The sequence below is a fragment of the Patella vulgata genome, chromosome 2 (assembly GCF_932274485.2).
Source record: "Patella vulgata chromosome 2, xgPatVulg1.2, whole genome shotgun sequence".
NCBI classification, from domain to species: Eukaryota; Metazoa; Mollusca; class Gastropoda; family Patellidae; genus Patella; species Patella vulgata.
Genome location: NC_065880.2, coordinates 3,730,145 through 3,751,757, shown reverse-complemented (window position 1 = coordinate 3,751,757; position 21,613 = coordinate 3,730,145). Strand labels below are relative to the sequence as shown.

General features: G+C 37.6%; 1 protein-coding gene and 1 long non-coding RNA gene across 3 annotated transcripts; both read right to left on the bottom strand.

Moving 5' to 3' along the window:
- Positions 1 to 6,664: 6,664 nt before the first annotated feature.
- LOC126811043 (uncharacterized) lies at positions 6,665 to 10,690 on the bottom strand. Of its 2 annotated transcripts, XR_007675356.2 has the most exons (4): positions 10,551 to 10,690; positions 9,878 to 10,017; positions 8,981 to 9,172; positions 6,665 to 8,749 (listed from the first exon to the last, which is right to left on the bottom strand). It is a non-coding gene; the product is annotated as an uncharacterized LOC126811043 (long non-coding RNA). The 2 variants fall into 2 exon arrangements; XR_008785994.1 differs by lacking the exon at positions 9,878 to 10,017 and having other exon boundaries at positions 10,551 to 10,642.
- A 1,504-nt stretch (positions 10,691 to 12,194) lies between these two features.
- On the bottom strand, positions 12,195 to 21,336 carry LOC126811041 (phospholipase A and acyltransferase 2). Its single transcript, XM_050536519.2, has 5 exons — positions 21,076 to 21,336; positions 19,569 to 19,981; positions 18,721 to 18,904; positions 15,594 to 15,723; positions 12,195 to 14,774 (listed from the first exon to the last, which is right to left on the bottom strand). The coding sequence occupies exons 2-5, from the start codon at positions 19,681 to 19,683 to the stop codon at positions 14,655 to 14,657; spliced, it is 549 nt and encodes a 182-aa protein (XP_050392476.1). The 5' UTR covers positions 19,684 to 19,981; positions 21,076 to 21,336; the 3' UTR covers positions 12,195 to 14,654.
- Between the last annotated feature and the right edge of the window lie 277 nt (positions 21,337 to 21,613).

Below are 21,613 nucleotides of genomic sequence, written 5' to 3'. Positions count from 1 at the left end.
TGGGGCTGATATTTTATAAGAAATTATCTTTTATCCCCCACATTAAAAGCCTCAAAAAGAAATGTCTGAAAGCCCTCAACATATTGAGGGTGTTATCAAATACTGACTGGGGAGCAGACCGTAAGGTCTTGCTCAGATTATATCGAGCATTAGTAAGATCAAAACTCGATTATGGGTGTATTGTGTATGGGTCTGCCCGCGAGTCTTATCTCAAAGAGCTCGACACCATACACAACCAGGGACTTAGAATCAGTTTAGGAGCATTTCGTACATCTCCAGTGGACAGTTTATACGTCGAGGCGCACGAGCCCTCACTAAACAACAGACGTGATAAACTGGCCCTGCAGTATGCTACGAAAATAGCATCTTTACCAAACCATATTTCAATTAACACCATATTTCGACCCTATCCTTAGCATTTATATCTGCTCAAGACAAAAGTTATTCACCATTCGGTATTCGCATACAACCCCTTTTGTTGGAGGCTGGTATCAGCCTTGACAGTATTGCGAATACCCCTTTCTTTAGGACTCCACCGTGGGCTATATCTCCCCCAAAGATCGATTTTGATCTTACTCCACATAAGAAGAGAGATACTAGCTCGACGGTTTTTCAGTCTCTCTTTCGAGAGCTAAGGTCTAAATATGGTGATTATGCTCCAATATATACAGACGGTTCGAAAGATGATGATCGGGTAGCTTCGGCTACCGTGACACCATCTGAAACCATTTCTGTTCGCCTTCCACCTGCTGCTTCCATTTTTACAGCTGAACTCCAGGCCATTCTTCAGGCTTTAGAGTTCATTCAATCATCATCCAATTTAAAATATATTATTTTTACTGATTCTTTGTCATCATTACAAGCAATAAATAACAAACAGCTTGATCACCCATTAGTAGCAGATATTTACCATCTGCTACTATCACACGAGTTGAGCAGCAAGGACATTGTCCTTTGCTGGCTCCCCAGTCACATGGATATAAAAGGGAACGATCAAGCAGATTTGGCTGCCAAGTCTGCCTTAGATCTTCCCTTATCCTATTTTTTAATTCCATACACAGATTTTAAATCTTGCATTAATCATTTCATTTATGGCCGCTGGCAACGGTCTTGGGCTCTTGCAGGCACAAATAAACTTCATCACATTAAGCCTCTCTTAGGAGACTGGCCCAACTCCTATAGAACCAACAGGAGGGATGAAGTTGTTTTGTGTCGCTCTCGCATTGGTCATACCTTTTTAACTCATATTTTCATTTTGAAGCGAGAGCCTCAATCGGAATGTGTTCACTGTCATGGTCCTTTGACTGTGAAGCACATTTTGATTGAGTGCAATCATCTCAGGAACATAAGATCGAAATATTACCGTTGCCAGTCTCTATGTCATCTATTTGCCCGACCGGGTTTATATTGTAACCTACTAGACTTTTTAAAAGAGACATGTTTTTATCATAAATTTTAATTGTATATTTATCATTTCATTTTTGTATTTTAAATATATACTATTCAAAAAAAGTAGGGGATATTTGATTTTTAAGTGTTATTAAAGTCACCTAATGAAACTGACGAAGAAACAAATGACAAAATGAAATGAAGTTCACATTCATCGATTTATTCCAAATGATCGTTAGACTAAGTAAGGCACAGATTGACCATTATAAGGGTAAAATGATACCCGGGGTCAAACAGCAAAGTTACCACAGCATCACAACCAAGTCAGTAACGGGTAAATCCTCCTCTGTTTGCCAAACAAGCATTGATCCGACGTGGCATACTCCTAATGAGACGTCTAAGGTCATTTTGGTCCAGATTGTCCCATTCCTGTTGCAACGCAGCAGCAAGTTCTTGAACATTGGCAGGACGTTGTTGACGTTGACGTAACCTCTGTCCAAGCATGTCCCAGACATGCTCGATGGGGGAGAGGTCGGGACTCAGTGCTGGCCAAGGTAATGTGGTGATGTTCTGTTGTTGGAGGTACTTGTAACGATCCTGGCCCTGTGACATCTTGCGTTGTCATCCTGGAAGATGAAACGGCGGCCATGACGTCGTGTGAACGGCACAACATGGACTGCCAAGATGTTGTCCCGGTAGTACTGGCCTGTAACACGCCCTGCAACAACATGTAAAGCCGTTCTTCCAGCAACAGTGATGCCTCCCCACACCATAACAGAACCACCCCCAAATCGATCATGTCTGATGACGTTAACGTCTTGGAAGCGCTCGTTTCGACGACGCCACACCCTCCTACGTCTGTCCAAAAAATCAACAGTGAACCTTGACTCATCTGAAAACATCACATTGCTTCAGCGTCGATTATCCCAGTGTTGACGATCCCTACACCAACGACGTCTTGCCTGAATGTGATGATCTCTCAAACAAGGGATCACGCGAGGACGTCGGGCGCGAAGGTGACCCCTATGCAGTCGATTCCGAATCGTCTGGCCACTCACTCTCACACCAGTGTCTGTTTGAAGACGAGCGCTGATCTGATTTGCTGTGATGACACGATTTCTCAAGGCCAAGGTACGGATAAATCGATCCTGGGCTTGAGTTGTCGCCCTTGGTCGACCTGAGCGTGGTCTGTCCTGTACAGATTGTGTATCACGGTATCTGGACCATAGCCTGCTTATGACAGACTGAGAAACATTCATCGTCCGCGCCACAACCGCCTGTGTTGTGCCGATCTGTAGCATGCCAAGGGCACGTAACCTTTCATTTTGGGTAAGCCGACGCATATCAAAATTTGTTTTCTGGTCACTAAAACAATTAAACTGATGTTTCCACCCTGGAATTCAATGCCACAATGACTGTAACATTCAAAGTCAGAGTCGTGCAAATCTTGGGTTGGACCCCATGATGACCCCAAGCATCACCTGCATTCCATGCGGTAGCTATTGGTGCGTTTGGGCGTCACATGTAACTGGAAATGTTTCTTCTGTTAGGTTCTATAGTGACTTTTTTCGTAGTCATTTGCATATTTTAGTATTATGCCCCCAAAATCAAATATCCCCTACTTTTTTTGAATAGTATATTAATATGCATAAAAGGTTTATTTCATTTTTAATTCTATTTACTGTGATATTGTTTTTATTTATGCATATAATACTTTATCTGTGATATTTATTTAACTTGTCTCACATAAATCACCATATGTTTGGCGCAATATAGCCCGGTGGGTGCTGACGTGCCATAAAACTTCATTTCATTTCATTTCCATCAATTCAGATACGATCGACATGATACAATGCATGTTTGTTCCTTGTACAATTGCGCATTGATTACCAGAGTTGCCCTGTTGGTACTTTAATACCATTCTTTCCACTTTACATATCCACAAAGTGTTACTGGCTATCACAGGATTGGATTTTCAGGCTTCTGGGATTTTTTATCCAGATTTAAGAAGTAGATATATGTCTATATTTAAACGTTCGACTGTCGATGGTTTAAAGCTTGATTAAGAATCCAATTATGTATATTGCATATTAATAATGCTGTTTACATCACAGTCTGATTAAAACACAGATCCTATTTCGTTTCGTTCTTTATAGTTCAAAATTTCATTTTACTTGTCTTTACTACACTAGGACCTGGAAGAGTTATTATATAACCTGTGTTCTGGATGATGTGAGGGATTAGCCAATGAAACGGTCTGTAACGACGAGCTTTAGGCGTGTTTTGCACGGAACTGTAGGTAATCCACTAGTAACATCAATGCTGGTTGGTTAATCAAATGTCTGACGTCATAGGGTTAAAAGCCACTCGTATGACCTCTGACGCGAACTATCGCTACAACTGGCCATCGAAAGTATAAAAAACGAAACGAAATATAGATCTGTATTTTAATCAGATTTGAGTAACAACTCATTAAAGGCTGAATACCACTCTTGTTGTAACTGAATAATATGTCCCAATCTTTATTCTGGTCAACATATTGTACTATTTTACAATATTCCAATTAATTGATGATACAAATTTCATCTTAACACACATTATTTAAAAAATTTGAAAAATTCAACATAATGGTTTGAAACGTCTAACGTAAACCTTTTCAAATGAAACTTCAATTTAAAAATATTTTCGAACTCTCTGGACAAGTAAAATAGGATGTAATGGATAATTTACACAACAGGTAGGACACTTAAACATATAGTACCTATATAGAGATATTATTTATTTTCTGGAGCTTTCAAGCCAGCAAGAGTGTTATTGTCCCTTTAAGTAATTATCAGAAAATCATTGGAATTTTTTTGGCCCATGCTAACGTTTAGTATACAAAACATTTAATATCATGGATTTAGCTGTTCAAGTTATCAAAAATCATTGAAAATCAATACAATGTACTTGTTCGTCTCAAGATCTTAAACTCTGTGTACCCACCTAAAGTCAACTCAAACGGTTATATACTCTTCAAAAAAAAGTAGGGGATATTCAGAAAAAATACAAAACTGCGGAAATGCACTGCTGTTTTTATTAGAGGTAACCAGTCTATGCTAATAACAGGTCAATTGCCTACACATGAACATAAACAGTTCATATGAGCGGCTTATTTGACGGCACCATTTCACTCGCAAAAAGATACACTGTGAAAGTGAAAATGGACGTTTTTGATTTTTGTCTTAATAATGAGTAATTGCTCCACCAATCCTCAGACATTCAGCAATTCGTCGTGGCATGCTCCTAATCAACCGTCCAATCACGATTTGAGGCAATCTAACCCACTCCTCTTGCAGTGCCACGGCCAATTCTTGCAGTGTTGTCAGTTGACGTTGACGTCGACGAACACGTCTCCCGATCATGTCCGAGACATGCTCTATAGGGGAAAGGTCAGGACTCATGGCTGGCCAAGGCATATGGATAATATGGTGACGCTGGAAGTAGTCATTCACGACACCAGCGCAGTGGGCCCGGGCATTATCATCTTGAAAGATGAAATGTCGACCTGCACGTTGAGCAAAGGGCAGAACTATCGGTGCCAGGATGTCATGCTGTCTGACGTTAAAGTAGCTAAGTCTCTAACTCAATATCATCAAAAATTTTCGACATTGAAAACATGAATTATTTGTCAATTCAAATCAACATTGGTCTTGTGATCTTACAGGGAAAAGATGGGCTTCTGATATCCAATATTCAAGACAAAATAAACATTTTACCATAATGCGTTTCAGTGCCATTTGGAACAAGGGACTCAAAGAACATGGCTAGACATATTCCACCAGTCACGTCAAATGGTGACGACATATTCTTATCTGGAGAGCATGCGCAATAAATACCATCGGTGTAGACTGGAAAAACCAGACGCTAAATATTGCCATTCACATGAGACTTCTGGCGTATTTCGCCGAACATAACTGATTAGAAATTACAGTAAAAACAGTAAAGAATTGAATGTAAATCAGTTTATATACATTAATATTATATTATTATATGCGTTGCGACACATTTTTGTCAATTTATAGGTCCCAAATATTAGGTATTTGCATTTCAATATCCCCTACTTTTTTGGAAGAGTATATATATAGACGTAAACACGGTGTATAAATATATAATGATCAAGGGCCATAACTCTGGCAGTAATTATCGGAAATCGCTGAAAATCAATAGGCTTCTCCGCCTCAGGACCTTAAACACGGTGCACCCATTTAGAGTCAATTGGGTATTAACTATAGCCTCTAGAGCATCCACAAGATTTTCCAAAGTGATCAAGGGCCATAACTCTGGCAGTAATTATCGGCTATCAGAGAAAGTCAATAGGATTCTCCAAAGTGATCAAGGGTTATAACTCTGGCAGTAATTATCGGAAATCAGAGAAAATCAATAGGGTTCGTCGTCTCATGACCTTAAACACTGTGTATAAAATAAATTTAAAGTCAATCGAATATTAACTTTAGCCTTGAGATCATCCACAAGATTTTTCAAAGTGAACAAGGGCCATAACTACGGCAGTAATTATCGGAAATCGGTAAAAAATTAATAGGATTCTTCGTCTCATGACCTTAAACACTGTGTATAACTTTAAAGTCAATCGAATATTAACTTTAGCTCACAAGCAATTGTGGACGCTGGACCGACGGACGGACGGGGGCGACGATAATATACGGCCACATTCCAATTTTGGCGTATAAAAATTACTAAATCCAAGAAATTCCAAATTAGCAAATTAGCAAAAGTACTGTTACGATAGGTTGATGTCTGTACAAAGTTTCATGAATGGTTTATGAGATATGCTCCGGAAACAAAATTGCACACCAAACACTATGTCAACTTTGTTTCCATGGAAACACACAAAAAAATAATTCCAGTAAATTCCTAAATAAAAAAAATGCAATGGGGTTTTACTTCCTACTGTTCTGCTCCGACTGGGCTAATGAAGACCGGCTTATGCCATACAGTTTACATGGAACCTTGGTTTTTCGTCGCATCCGCACGACTAAACAGCTGTCCTCGTCAGGCCCAACGTCCTATTCCACTGACAAGGGGAAACCACCCCGGAAAATTCCTAAATAGCATCAACTGTAATAGGTATATGTGTGTACACATGATATCTTGAACAGTTTATGAGATATGCTCCAAAAACAGAATCTGGATGGACCAACGGACGGAGCCCATTTCAATATCCTTCCCTAACTTCGTTCCGCGTGTGATAACAAAGAATTAATAAACAACTGAATTTCTTTTTAAAACCAACATTTAATCGTATTGATTTTATTCTGTTAGAAATCAAAATATATGGACATTATAATGCACTGTTAGTAGACCCTAATACATCGAAAGGAATAAATATTAACTTGGTATCGTTCATTACAAAACAATATAATGTTAGTAGACCTTAATACAACGAAAGGAATAAATATAACTTGGTATGGTTCATTACAAAACAATATAATGTTAGTAGACATTAGCATTATTCAACGATAGGAATAAATATTAACTTGGTATCGTTCATTACAAAACAATATAATGTTAGTAGACCTTAATACAACGAAAGGAATAAATATAACTTGGTATCCTTCATTGAAAAATTATTATCAATTAATATTATATAAGTAGAAAACGTTTAAACGTTGCTAGAATGTTGGTCTAATCCTTTTCGCCCAGTATAAATCGATGAAATTTCAATTCCACATATCTTTATAAATACTGAAAGGATCTGAACCATTATTTGACATGTATTTCTATTTAGAGATTCAACTTCACAATTTTATAGTTTGCAAGGAATTATATGGCTCTAGAATCATGATCAGTGGATTTAACCTAAACTAATCTACATAATTCATCAGATCAACTCAATTCAATTTGTTTTAAGTCATGGGTCAAGGAATTGTTGAAAATATTAAAACAAAAACATTTAATCAAAAAACAAATAAGTTATCAAGATAAATAATCACCATGTTTTACAAGTGGACTCAGACTAGTAATTATTTGCCCATTGACTTCAATGTTAAATGGCTGTAACATCACAGGCTGTAGCTTTTTTCTCAACATTCCGTTGGTTCCAATCTTTATAGGCACAATGGGGACAACATTTGGCAATCTCCTCATCATAATTTTGTAGGGGGTTGACCATTTAGATTTTTTGCTACACGGATTTGAAGTTGACTGGGGTGAAAATCTCACTTCCGACACAATGACTGCTCTGCAGAAAGACACTTTACACCCCCTATCCCTCCGCTGTAATATCATCAGTATTACCCAAAACTGCTATGAAATTGCAAATTTGATCCCTTTTCTCCAATTCTAGACCAAAAAGTCAACCCAAAAATGCAGGAAGAGGGGAGAAAAAAATTAAGGGAAAAATTGTCTATTTATAACTCGCACTACATTCGTCCATCATGAAATAAAGGGAAATAATTACTAGTCTTAGTCCTATATACCTCACATGTTTCTGCAGTTTAAACAAATCTGTTGTTATCTAATAAACAAACATATATGCAATTCCCTGGCCAAAGATTATGAAAATCTATGCATTTTCAGATGAGCTTTGCAGCATTCTGCAAACACTATAATACATCAGAAAACTGCGGAATTTCAGACAGAAATTTAAAAGCACATGAATTTTGAATTAAACAGAACATTTTTATTTTTGAACATAAATGCATTCTGTAAAAAGATAACAAAAATTCAATATAAATCAAACAAGAAAATCCTTTAAAACAGTAATTATCATGTAATATTAGATTTTTTTAACATTTTCGTCGAAAAGATCTTAGTTTTTCTCTCTTAACGCAGTTTCAAGAGCAAAATTGTGGTCAAATCTAAGATGTTGAAACATGCAGTGCCTATAAATTTTAAAATGTCTCCTACATAGCTGTATTTACATAGGACAATTAAGTTCAGATAATCTGATTATGTAACACTACAACAGTTTTATGATCCCCACCCCCTAGTATGGAATCTGATACATGACTGACCAATCATAGTTCTCACTCTCCATTCTGGTCTGTCAAATGATTTACAATGTTGATGGTACCTACAACTTTCCTGACCCAGAGATATGCACAACAGTCAACATACAAGCCATTTATGTTATCTTCCAATATGAGAGGCCATAATAAACGCAAGGCTGTCTTTTTCAAGCTCGGACATGAAGTCAACACTAAACAGCAACGTTTACAGGGGTCCTCGGCTGGAACCCAAACTGATTATGATTTGCCCTCAACTTCCACAGGTGTCACACGGATCAGGGATGAAATTCATATGCATCATCTTTCTACTAATGCCAGTCCGGGAAGTCATCGGGTTTTGAGATGTAGACCTGAAATGTTAAATTTGGATAAGACTGAGAATTCTGAGGCGAATACTATCCAGGGAAACAGGATTATAGACATCCAGAAAATGATTGAAATGTGGAATTCTGTCATTCGGTTACATGCCCAGGGGAGAAGAAAGGCCTGTGCAGTACCAAATTTCCAGCCTGTTAGTGAGCAGAAGTGGGGAGCGGGTTGGATGTACTCTGTAAAGTGTACAAAATGTACATTTATCTCACCTGTCTACAAGTTGTATAAAGAGATTCCAACTGGCAAACCAGGAAGAAAGGCAGCCGCTATTAATCTGACCCTACAATCTGGACTGTTAGACATGCCGGTTGGAAACACCAGAGCTCGGCTGCTGTTGACAGATTTGGATATTCCACCGCCCTCTCGCAGTGGCATGCAGACTCTTTCTAACCAAGTTAGTGCTAAAATGACAAGGTTGAACACTATTAACATGAGGGAAAAAATAGAAGCAGTCAAATCTTTTAATCAGAAGGGAGGGTCAGTAAACCCAAATATAATAAATGTTGCAGTGGATGGGCGTTACAACAGCATAACCATAGGCCACAGTAAAAAGCCAGGGCAAGCAGCCTCGCAAGCCATTGGAATTGCATGCGAGACAAACACAAAGCACAAATATATCCTGAGTGCTGTGATGCAAAATAAACTGTGCTGGCAAGGTGCCTGGCTTAAGGGAAAAGGTTTTACTGTCAACTGCCCTGGGGGACACGAAGGCTGTACTGCAAATTTACCAGTTCACGCACCATTATCTGAGTATGACATGGGGAAAAGCATTGGCACAGAACTAGCTCTCCAAAACGTCCTCATCAAATATGCAACAACAGATGGAGATGGACGATCAGCTGCTGGAATTGAAGATAGTTTAAAAATTTTGCATCCGATGTGGAGTGTGGAGCGACTAGCTGACCCTTCACACCCGGCTGCCACTCAATTCAGGCACTGCTATAATGCAAAATTCAGCGAGGAGATGTTTCCTGGTAAAACCAGACTGGATAAGGGCAAGATCAAGAAAATACTGAGCCAAGATGTAAAAGCTAGATGCAGTCTAATCATGACTACATTGTTTGAAAATCACTGTGGTAATACCGAGGAGATGAGAAAACGCCTACCAAAAGTCCTAGAGTCCACTATCATGTGTTACGACGGCGACTGCTCAAAGTGCCGCCTTCATTCTGTTGTGTGCCGGGGTGGGATAACAAATAACTGGTGGAACCGTTCCATGTATCTGGCCTCAAACAAAGTTGATTCCCTGAAAATGAATGAAAATGACAAATCAATTCTAAGTGAAATTTTAAAAATCCGAATAAGTGAAGCAGCTTTAGAAAAAACCAAATTCCAAACAAATACACAGAAATGTGAAGCAATCAACCGCTCGTTGAGTGTTTCACTTCCAAAGAATGTAAATTACGGAAGAAATGCGATGGGTCGACTTTCCTCAACAATATTGAGAAGCATTGATGGAATAAAGAGTGCCACTGAGCAGAAAGCTAAACTCCTTGGGGCCCCTCTTTCTCCAAAGACAAGATATTCCCTGCGGCAAATAGAAAGAGAGAGTCTGTACCACAGAGAATACCAATCCAGACCCGAAGTGCAAAGACAAGCACTTCTGCTGCGTGGACGAAAGCTTTATGAATTCCGCGAGTACAAGAATTACTGTGCAGTTGAATCCGGCTACAAAAAGGGCCATTTAGACCAGCCATCAACAGCAGATGACACTTTACAGGATCACAGCTATAGTAAATAAGCAAGACAGACAAATGCAAGCCATTGTCATATACCCACCTTTTGCCTTAATACTTGTGTTGAGGTCAATCATACCACTCTTGCACAGTAACCTGACACCTGAAATGAAAGAAAGATGGAAATAAATATGCAATAAAAAAAAAGTAAGAAAATAATAATAATAAAAAAAAATATGTGGTTGAATAAGAAGGGAGACCTCCTCGCGGTTTCAACTGGAAATAGAAATAATATGCCTCTTTATTTCTAGCGAACATCCCTTCAGTGCCCCCCCCCCCCAACAAGAAACCAGTTAACAGTCAGTAAATAAGTAAACCTTGAATGTCACATAAGTCTAAGCCAATCTCAAAGGTAGACACCATGTTTCCAGGTTTGGTCTAAATATTAAGGCCAACTGCAGGTTTAGTCAAAAGTCACACAGGTGTGAATTTTGGAGTGTACATGTTAACATTTCATTGTATGATGTCAAAAACTTGTTAGGTCTAAATATTAAGGCCAACTGCAGACTTGGTTCAAGGTTACAACATGTAAATAGGGTTAGGGCACATGATTTTTTGACACAATTGTGGGTTAGGGCTAGGGTCAGGACTAGGTCTTGGCTTAGGCCTAGGCTACATGCTTTTTGAAAAGATTGTGGGTTAGGGTTAAGGTAAGGACTGGGTCTTGGGTTAGGGTTAGGGTCAGCCCTGTTTACATCTCGTGACTTTAGACCAAATCTGCAGTTGAGTTGGCCTTAATATTTAGACCTAACCATGTTTTGATATCATTGTGAACAAAATGTTACACATTTACAACCCAAAATTCACACTCGGCCAATCATGGCTATTTTGATACCAAATAGTCAAAAAACTTACTGCTGGGCAATAAAAAAGCAGTATTCTTACCATTTCTGACACTTTCCATTCAAAATTTCAGGAAATAAGCCGTTGAAAAAATATCAACATCCCGAGTCGGCCATGCTTCTTTATATCATCAGGACTCCGACTAGCAATTATTTGCCCATTGACTTCAATGTTAAATGGCTGTAACATCACAGGCTGTAGCTTTTTTCTCAACATTCCGTTGGTTCCAATCTTTATAGGCACAATGGGGACAACATTTGGCAATCTCCTCATCATAATTTTGTAGGGGGTTGACCATTTAGATTTTTTGCTACACGGATTTGAAGTTGACTGGGGTGAAAATCTCACTTCCGACACAATGACTGCTCTGCAGAAAGACACTTTACACCCCCTATCCCTCCGCTGTAATATCATCAGTATTACCCAAAACTGCTATGAAATTGCAAATTTGATCCCTTTTCTCCAATTCTAGACCAAAAAGTCAACCCAAAAATGCAGGAAGAGGGGAGAAAAAAATTAAGGGAAAAATTGTCTATTTATAACTCGCACTACATTCGTCCATCATGAAATGAAGGGAAATAATTACTAGTCTTAGTCCAAGTGCAGAAAAAAGCAGTTAGCTCCCTTGATATTGTTTGGATGCAGACCACCACTACTTTCCCCATTGCATCATTGTTATCCACGTCTCATTGCCCTACTCAAACTTTTCCTAAACATTCTTTTGGCTATACGCTATTCATTACAGAGTAACAAATGGTTAAGTCTTTGTTCCAGATTTTGTATGAGGATGACAAGTGAAAACTTCGAGATACAAAAACTTGAACACAAAATAATAGAACACAAATTCATCTTATATAAACTCCAGTTCTTTATCTGTCAGAAAAAGATTAAAGACTTCTAAGACTTTTCCTCATAAGAAAGTTGAAGTCTTCCCTTGCATGCGTCAGTTTTTTTTATGGTAGAAATATTATTACTTCTAAATCTATCATACATAAATACCATTTGAGTTCAGTTTAGAAATAAAAATTAAATTTAAGGAAAATATAGAATCTCTCACAGCTTAAACATGCATTATGCAAGAGCAAAATCTGCTTATTACAAGTCTTTCCTTAGGCCTGAAATTTTATCTAAATTATCAATTAGACATTAATTAACTTATCCAGACCATAATATTATTATTATTATTATCATCATTTATATAGCGCACGCTTTCACAAAATGTGTTCAGATGCGCTGTACAATATATATTACATAAAAAACTATAAAAAAAATAAAACATACGTTTAAAAATCTATAATAATTGTATAAAATTAAAACAGTAAAAATAAATCTATAAATCAAAAGCTTGTTTGAATAAAAGTGTTTTCAATTGCGATTTAAAACTCGATAAAGAGGTAGAACTTCTGAGAGTAAGTGGGAGCTTATTCCACAGTTTAGGGGCCTGCACTGTAAACGATCGTTCACCATAAGTTTTCAGTCTAGCTGTTTTACAGACAAGTGAATAATGGTCACTTGAGGACCTCAATGTACGAGTAGGGGAATATATATCTAAAAGCGACGATAAATACAACGGTGCCATATGATTTAAACATTTAAAAGTTAAAAGAATGACCTTATATTGAATTCTAAAAACAATGGGTAACCAGTGAAGTTGAATTAAAATAGGGGTGATATGATCATTATATTTACTTCTGGTAATGAGACGAGCTGCGGCGTTCTGAACCTTTTGCAATTTATCAGTGAGACGAGATGGTAAACCAATAAGTAACGAATTACATTGATCTAATCGTGATGTGACAAGCGCCTGAACAACAGTTTTGATGGACTCAACTGGCAAATTTTTACTGATTTTACTTATATTCCTCAGTTGAAAATAACAAGATCTGCAAATATTGCTAATTTGTTTCTCCATGGATAGTTCACTGTCAAAGATAACACCAATGTTACAGACTGAAGATGTTGGGATTATTTCATGCTCACCAACTAAGAGTGAAACACCTTTATCAAACTTAGATACTAAACTGTTTGATCCAAAAAGAATGTATTCAGTCTTTTCGTCGTTCAGTTTAAGGAAATTGATTCCCATCCATACACGAATTTCAATAATACACTCTTCAATTTGATATTTTGATGTATTGAAATCTCCAGGCAGAGAGGGTTTAAACGACAGGTACAACTGAGTGTCATCTGCGTAAAGTTGGAACTGCAGACCATGTTTCTCAATAATTTTGGACAATGGGGTGGTGTATATGCTAAACAAAATTGGGCCTAAAACTGAGCCCTGCGGTACACCGAAGCTCAGATCTTTTTTGTCAGATTGTTTGTTGTGTATAATGACTCTCGATGTCAAGGCTAGCCTTCGATGTAGGCTTGATTAGATTCCTATATGCCGCTAACGGCCAAAGATAATTAAATCAGAAAAGAGGGTAATCGAGACTATGCTTTTTATATTAATGATTTTAGTGATGATAACTGAGACTATGCGAAAATTTCATCGGCTTCTTTCTCGGCTTATAGTGGATCAATTTGACTGAAATTTTCAGCAAATTACCTTTACACTATCTAGTTTTAAACTATTATAGCGAGAACTGCCATCTCTTTATCTTATCTCCCATAATCTATCTTTAATATATGCAAAAATGTACTCAAATTGATTATTTAACATTTAATCAAGAAATCCAAAATAAAAATACCAATGCTTAAGGGATGCTTGATTCTCAGTCCAGAACGTTCCGAACTGACAGATTTGCAATTGAATGACGCGGAATTCAGTCCTGTCACAGGAGGTGGTGTAAGTAGAATCGTGACGTAATTAAACACAGCATAAGAAAATATCTCAACCAACCATGACAGCTGATTTTCTTATGCTGTAACCCGAAATCCCCCTTTTCACTCGATTGTGATTATTTTTGAGAATTCAAGTCCAGAACGTTTAATCGCGTACCCCCTAGATAATCTCACAGCTTGAATTCAATCAGATGCTAAACAGGATCATCAATTTGGTTCCCGGGAGATAAAGATGACGTCTTGCTTATTACACAATGTATTTTGATGTAATTTTCAATTTGTTACATACATGTATTTGTAAATACTGAACTGATATTCAACTATTGTCGAACTGATATTACTATTAGAGATTCCATTTTCATAATATTGTAGTTAGCAAGGAATTTTATGGCATTAAAATCACGTTAAAAGTCTTCTGTTCTGGTTAAAAATATAAACATTTTATATACAAACATAAAGATGAATTATATACAACTTTATAAATTCAATTTCACTGGCAATCTTGGAATCTTTACAACTATTGTTCTTGGGCCCTTTCTTTCCCTTTCTCATCTTTCTGAGGCATCAAAAACGCTGCTCCAACAACCGTTAAAACCCCTGCAACCCCCAGTGCCAGTCCTGTTAACCAATTATCAACCTGTAAAAAATAAAACGCGGATATTAAAGAGAGAGACAGACAGACAGACAGACAGAGAGAGACACACACACACACAGAGAGAGAGTTTAACGTTCACCCGACACAGACTTGGTCATTTCGGAACTAACATATGGTTTAATTTTATTTCAATAATTTGCTTGCACGTAGGGGTCTTTAGCAGTGGGTGGAAACCCTGAGGACGGAGAAAACCCATGAGGTTGGACAGACGGACCTATTCCTTGGCACGTACAACGCCAGTTGACTCAATGACATACCTTACGATCCAACACGCACGTGCTAACCATTCGGCCATCCCCCTGGATATTAAAATACGTATTGTCCGATCACAGTGTTGGTGAAGATAATTCCTGTCTTGCTTTCAGCGGCACAAAATGTAGGGCCTGGCAAGGAAACGTTCTAGTTGTTCGGATGGGACAAACAACTGTGGTCAAACTGTAAAAGATCTCTTTACAGTCGGAATTCGATAAAGAGTTGGTCCATCACTTATTTGGATGAGGTCCACCAGTCTTTTCGATGGCACACATAAAGGATCCCTTGACAGTTGAAAACGCTGCTGTATGTGTAAAATTCTCTTACCATAAATTGCACTCGTAACCATAGAAACAACATACCCTTATAATGCTTGTCATATTCCAACTGTCAAGGGTTCTTTTACGTGCACGCCAATAAGTATATGCGTGGGCCATGAATTTCCATTCCATACGAAGGACTAGACCCTTTTTACCATAATGTTAGTCTCAAAATGACCAAATTATTTTCTAGATGAGACATTAAAAACTTTTGTATTCTAGTTCTTACCTGTTCACTTTTCTCGACTTCATATCGACACCAATTAGCGAAATGTTCACAGTTACTGTAGATAAGGTTGTAGCCAACACGACCCAATCGAGATAATGCATTCTCCACTATTTGACGTTTCGGTAATGGCCTGTAAAAAATTTGATAAAGGCATCATTAATAAGTTATTACAAAACTTTCCTTCTGTACTTAGTATTGCAGGTTGGCTGGCCAAATGGTTAGCATGTGTGCATTGTATCATAAGGTCTTTCATTGAGTCAACTGGCATGGTTTCAATTGCCTGGTTGTACGTGACAAGGAGTAGGGTCACCTGTCCAATCTTGTGGGGTTTCTATGGCTTCCTTCCACTGCTAAAGACCCCTATGTGCAACAGAATTATTGAAACAAAATTGAAACATATGTTAGTTCAGAAATTACCTACTGTCTGATTCATCGTAAATTTTAAACGGATTTCTTCGATTATGAACAAACTACTTAACGTTGGTTATTATAAACTTACCTGTGTGTTTGTAATGAACTCCCGTTCGATAAAATCCATTGCACAACTAATTATCACAACGATGAAAACAAGTTCTCTCTTGAAAAATTGAAATATCACAAACTTTTCCCAGAGAAAAATACCAATATGGAAGATGGTTACGTCACTCTGCGGAAGATATCATTTCGTATTAGGGGTGACAGCATAGGAAATTCAAGTACAATTACGACAAGAATCCATGACCACTCGGACCAAAGACCACTCGGTTCAAGACCAGTCGGACCAACTGATAGACCACTCAGCCCAAACAAATAGACTACTCGGACCATACAAAAAGACTATTCGGACCCAACAGAAAGACGACTCGGACCAATAATAAAATGTTGTTTTAATAAATTGATAATTGCGTTTGTTTGAATATAATTACTCGAACCAATAATAAAGTGTTATTTTAATAAATTGATAATTGTGTTTATTTTAATATGACTACTCGAACCAATAATAAAGTGTTATTTGAATAAATTGATAATTGTGTGTGTTTTAATATGACTACTCGAACTAATAATAACGTGTTGTTTGAATAAATTGATAATTGTATTCCAAATCGCAAAATATCGAGAACCACACTTGTAGTCACGTTTAAAAAGGGGCATATAAACGTCCGGTCTTCGTATTATTATGTGCTGTTTATATTAACGCATCAAGGGCGGATAACTTGAAAACGTGTCTCCACACCCCCCCCCCCCCATATATAGTAACCCAGGGGTTAGTGGGGTAGAACGGAATGAAACCACTGGGGATACCGCGAATGTGGAAAAAGTAAAATTAGGCTATCAGACAAGAACAGTATACCCGTATATGTAGAAACTGTCAAAAGTCTGGACATACCGAGTCTCATTGCAAGAGTAAAGAAAAATTAGATTGATATTTTTTTTTGGCACCATTATTAATTAATTTTAAAACTAATCGTTGATTTATTTTCCGTACACAAAATTGAACCAAACAACTCTAAATATAAGAATTCCGTATAAGAATTATTTGCTTCTTTGTATTGTGATTTAATAATAAATAAATAGCATATTGTCTAGCCTTATAATATAATTTAATTGGTCCGACTGGTCTTGTGTTGGTCCGACTGGTCTTAGTCCGAGTAGTCTTTGGTCCGAGTGGTCTGGATACCTACGACAATTGGCATTGAGTTTGAGCGTTCGCACACATAACTACCCGCATTCCTGTATTTAGTTACCGTCTTTTACATTCTAGTAAAATCTCTGCAAATTTTATAGCTTTACTTTTTGAAATATTTTGTTCTAATTATTTGATTAGCGACTCGGATGGGATTATTTACTTTTGAACACGCATGCCGCACAAACACAACTATACATTCGTTTTACGGGCTTTATCACACTTCGGTCAAAACTGTCGAATCGAGAATTAATGTTCCGCTTCTTACGGGGTCATACGGGCTTAGTAGCATTATATACCCACCCGGGCACCCAATACGGCAATAGACACGCTGAGGGCTGCCGCAACACGCTTAAAGATGTTACTGAAGCGGTTATTATTCGATCGAAAGAATGCGTATAAAATTAAAAATACACTCAGAGAATTCGGAGGTAAGCTTCATGATCCTTGTTAAATTATTTATAACATAAAGAAGATAGGATATTTATAGTTTATTCATGACTTTATTTTTACGAGTATCCGTGCAATCAGTGATATTTTGATTGTGAAGAAAATTTGATAGACTGGCGATCAATGGTTTCCATATAAATCTCCTATGTAATTGCCTTCAATTGATATTTTTCGTCGCCCAAACCCATATACGATCAAAATGATCGCGCTGTCAAACTATCTTTCAATGTTAACCAACCCCCGCAACAGGTATATTGGATTCGACCATTACGTCACGAAGACATTGTTGACATCGACTCTGTCGAAATTACAAGTAAATTTTCAAATTTTTCAAGAGAGAAATTGTTTTCATCGTTGTGATAATTAGTTGTGCAATGGATTTTATCGAACGGGAGTTCATTACAAACACCCAGGTAAGTTTATAATAACTAAAGTTAAGTAGTTTGTTCATATTCGAAGAAATCCGTTTAAAATTTACGATGAATCAGACAGTAGTTTGTGTCGAGAGGATGTTAAACCCATTTCTCTCTCTCTCTCCAATTGAGTTCAAGCTGTGAGAAAATTAGATCTTGTCAGAAAAATACAATTTGATGACGACCAGCGGCTTTATTTTTATATAAAATATTCTTACTTTCTTGGGGGATCACGGTGGCTAAGTAGGTAAGATGCTGGCTAGCTAGTCTGGAGGTCAGGTGTTCGATCCCTGCATTGGCCGAGAAAGTTCAGCTAGATTTTCTGGCGTGCTTCCCCCTTGTCAGTGATACAGGTCGGAGGGCCCGACAAGAACAGCTGTCTAGTGATTCGGATGGGACAAAAAAATGATGTCCCGTGTACACATTGGTGTGCACGTAAAAGATCCCTTGGCAGTTTGAATTCGATATAAGAGTAGGCCGTAGTGCCACTGCCCGGGCAAAATTTCCCTCATAGCACTCTGTATGGCGTATACCCTTCTTCATTAGCCCAGTTCGGAGCAAAACAGTAGGACGTTAAACCCAATTTTATTTCATTTCTTACTTTCTCTTGTTATCTTTGTTATTTATCTTGGCTCTAGAATTGCTGGTCACGGTCCAAAAACTATCTTTTTTCACCCAGGCTTTGTTGAATCTTTGTCCAGAAATACTGAAGAGATGACTGGTATTGACGTCACCTAAACCATCATATTCATCTTCACCGGCTAAATGAACAATTTCTTCATTCCCTGAAAAAAGGCAATTAATTAATCTTAATAGTCAAACATACAATGGGGGTGGAGGAATTGGAGCATCATTAAGGTGTCTTAATTTGCTATTCTGATATACTAGAACTCAGTACTATTCAAAATGTCAGTGTTTTTATGGGAGTGGGGATGGGGGGTGGGGGTTGCTTTTAATGGGCAAGACAAGTGGTGTGTGCTAAATCAATATAAACCTGCTATAACTTTACATTCTGTTGACCTTTAGGGTTACAATGTGACATGTCAGATAGACATTGGCCTTTAGGGTTGTTATGTCTGATAGACATTGGCCTTTGGTGTTATCATGTCTGATAGATAGACATTGGCCTTTCGGGTTGTCATGTCTGATAGACATTGGCCTTTTAGAGTTGTCCAATTGACATTGACCTTAGAGTAAATGGGGGGGGGGATTGGTCTATGTGTACTTTGGATCATAAGGTCTGTCAGTTGCCCAAGTTTTAATTCCCAGCTTGTACGTAACAAGTAGTAGGTGGTCTGTCTAACCTCATGGGTTTTCTCTGAGTCCCCCGGTTTCCTCCCACAGCTGAAGACCTCTTGTAATAAAATTGAACCATGTGTTACGTAGTCCTGTAATGACTTTGTTTGCGTTGAATGGAAGTTAAACCAGAGAATATTATAAAATTCTTACCAACATAAACACCATAATGTGAATAAAGTCCACGATCGAACTCGACAATATCTCCCTCTTGGAGGTCACTTAATACAGTAGTATTATGGATCATTACATCACTTGTTCGCTGCATTCTTAATACTAATAGTTGGCTTTTTTGTCCAGTCTTTAATTGGTATATTAATTAAATGATTAAAGTTCTCACAGTAGGCCAAATCTTAGTCTGTTTTTTCCAGTATTTAATTGGTAATTCAATAATTAAAGTTCTACAAATATATGAAGAAAGTAGGTAAAATCTTAGTCTGTTTTATCCAGTTACCAGTATTCAATTGAGATGGTAATTCCACCATTAAAGTGCTACATAAAAAGCGGGTTGATTATTCATTTATACCTCGGGCTGATGGTCTGAATCTTTGTTTTGATCATAAAGACTGAAAGAATTATATAATATAGTATTATGGCACTAATATGTAAACAATACAACAGTCCATGTACTGTGACAATTAATAGACTTTTACTTTTAGTAGAAGGTATCAGTATGACTATATTCAGCCTCCATACATCCGATTTCTCCGAGTCCTAAAACCAGGGCTTGCCACGGGACGCGAACAACTGCTCGCGCTCGCGCTGTGCTCGCGTAAATCTACATTTACGCAAGCGGTTCGTTGCTCGCGCAAAATTTTAAGAAAACCCTGTAAAAATAATCAAAATATTGACAAGTTTATTGTCGAAACTAACCCAACAATATGAATAACGTCATAAATTCGTCTGTCAAACTGAGATTTACCCAGCTGCACGCGGCATTTCCTCCTGAAATTTGATTGGCTAATAAAGTTACTCACAACTTGTGTTACTAAAAATACACTTTAGACCTGAACGTCATGACTGGTTTTCCTACGAACACCAGTAACAAACACGTGATAATCGAGTCTAAAGTAAAGAATGTTTACATCCGGCATTTGGCATTCACGCTAAATGAACACGTTTCAAACTAATATTTATCGGTATTTCCTATTTTATCAGAACTTCGGTTTTTATTCCATTGTGCAGTCGTATAATTTTCAATCTAAGCGTAATAATGGCCAAAGGCAACCTGATTGCCCTATCCACATTTATTTCGTGGGGTGAAGAAATCCATACGGAAATTGGTTTTAATAAAGAAGAGTACGTATGACTGTCAAAAACAGAAAGCGATGGTCACACATGTTTACTGCAAACTTTGTGCCAGAAATAGCAATTTTCTTATGATTTTAAATTGAAACAATGTTACAAAATGTGTGCTCACGCAAACAACATTTTGCGTGAGCAATTTTTATTCCTCGCCTTGCTCGCCCAAACCTAAATTTGCGTGAGCAGTCATCTGCTCGCCATCAATTTATTCGTGGCCAGCCCTGTAAAACCACATTAAATTATGTTATGATAGAATATATACCTGCAGTCACAACATTACAACACAATTGGAAAAGGAAAACCCAGAAAAAGTCTTGTGGCGATGACTCATTTCTCTAATATTAGAAATCCTTACCTTCATTCATCAATAATATTTGCCATTTCTACGAATTACAAAAAAAAACTGTTTTACTTTCGATTTCAATTTCCCGGTAGGAAATAATCGACTTTTGAGATTCTATTTCTATGACTGAAGATTAAAATCACATGGTACGCTAGTTTTTCGGGTCCGACATCCAATGGCGAATCATTTTTTCCTAGTAAGTGTTTCCCGACGTATTATTTATTGTAAACTGGAAATTACATCACGTCATTTTTTAACGGAAATGAAAGGGTACTACTTGATTTGCTATATTCATACGATCCTATCTACCTTTTAGTTTTAGGTTATCCAGTCTCAATAAGGTTCCAGAATATGTGATGCGCCCTGTAAGTTATACTCAAGTATCACGCCACAATAAAACTCTAAATTAAAAAAAAAGGGTTTAAATTTTTGTAGCGGTGGCACAAAGTGTACAAAACTCGACATCGCACTTATTGTTAAGAGTCTATATTTCTGTTTATTGGAAACTGCTGGTTGAGCAAATTAATTTTCATTATTTAGAATCAAGTTC

Coding starts and splice junctions, on each gene's coding strand:
- LOC126811041 (XM_050536519.2), bottom strand. CDS start 19,683: ATGCAGCGAACAAGTGATGTAATGATCCATAATACTACTGTATTAAGT. Junction 18,905..19,568: donor ACATTATGGTGTTTATGTTG/GTAAGAATTTTA, acceptor GCCTTTTTTCAG/GGAATGAAGAAATTGTTCAT. Junction 14,775..15,593: donor AAGTCGAGAAAAGTGAACAG/GTAAGAACTAGA, acceptor TATTTTTTACAG/GTTGATAATTGGTTAACAGG.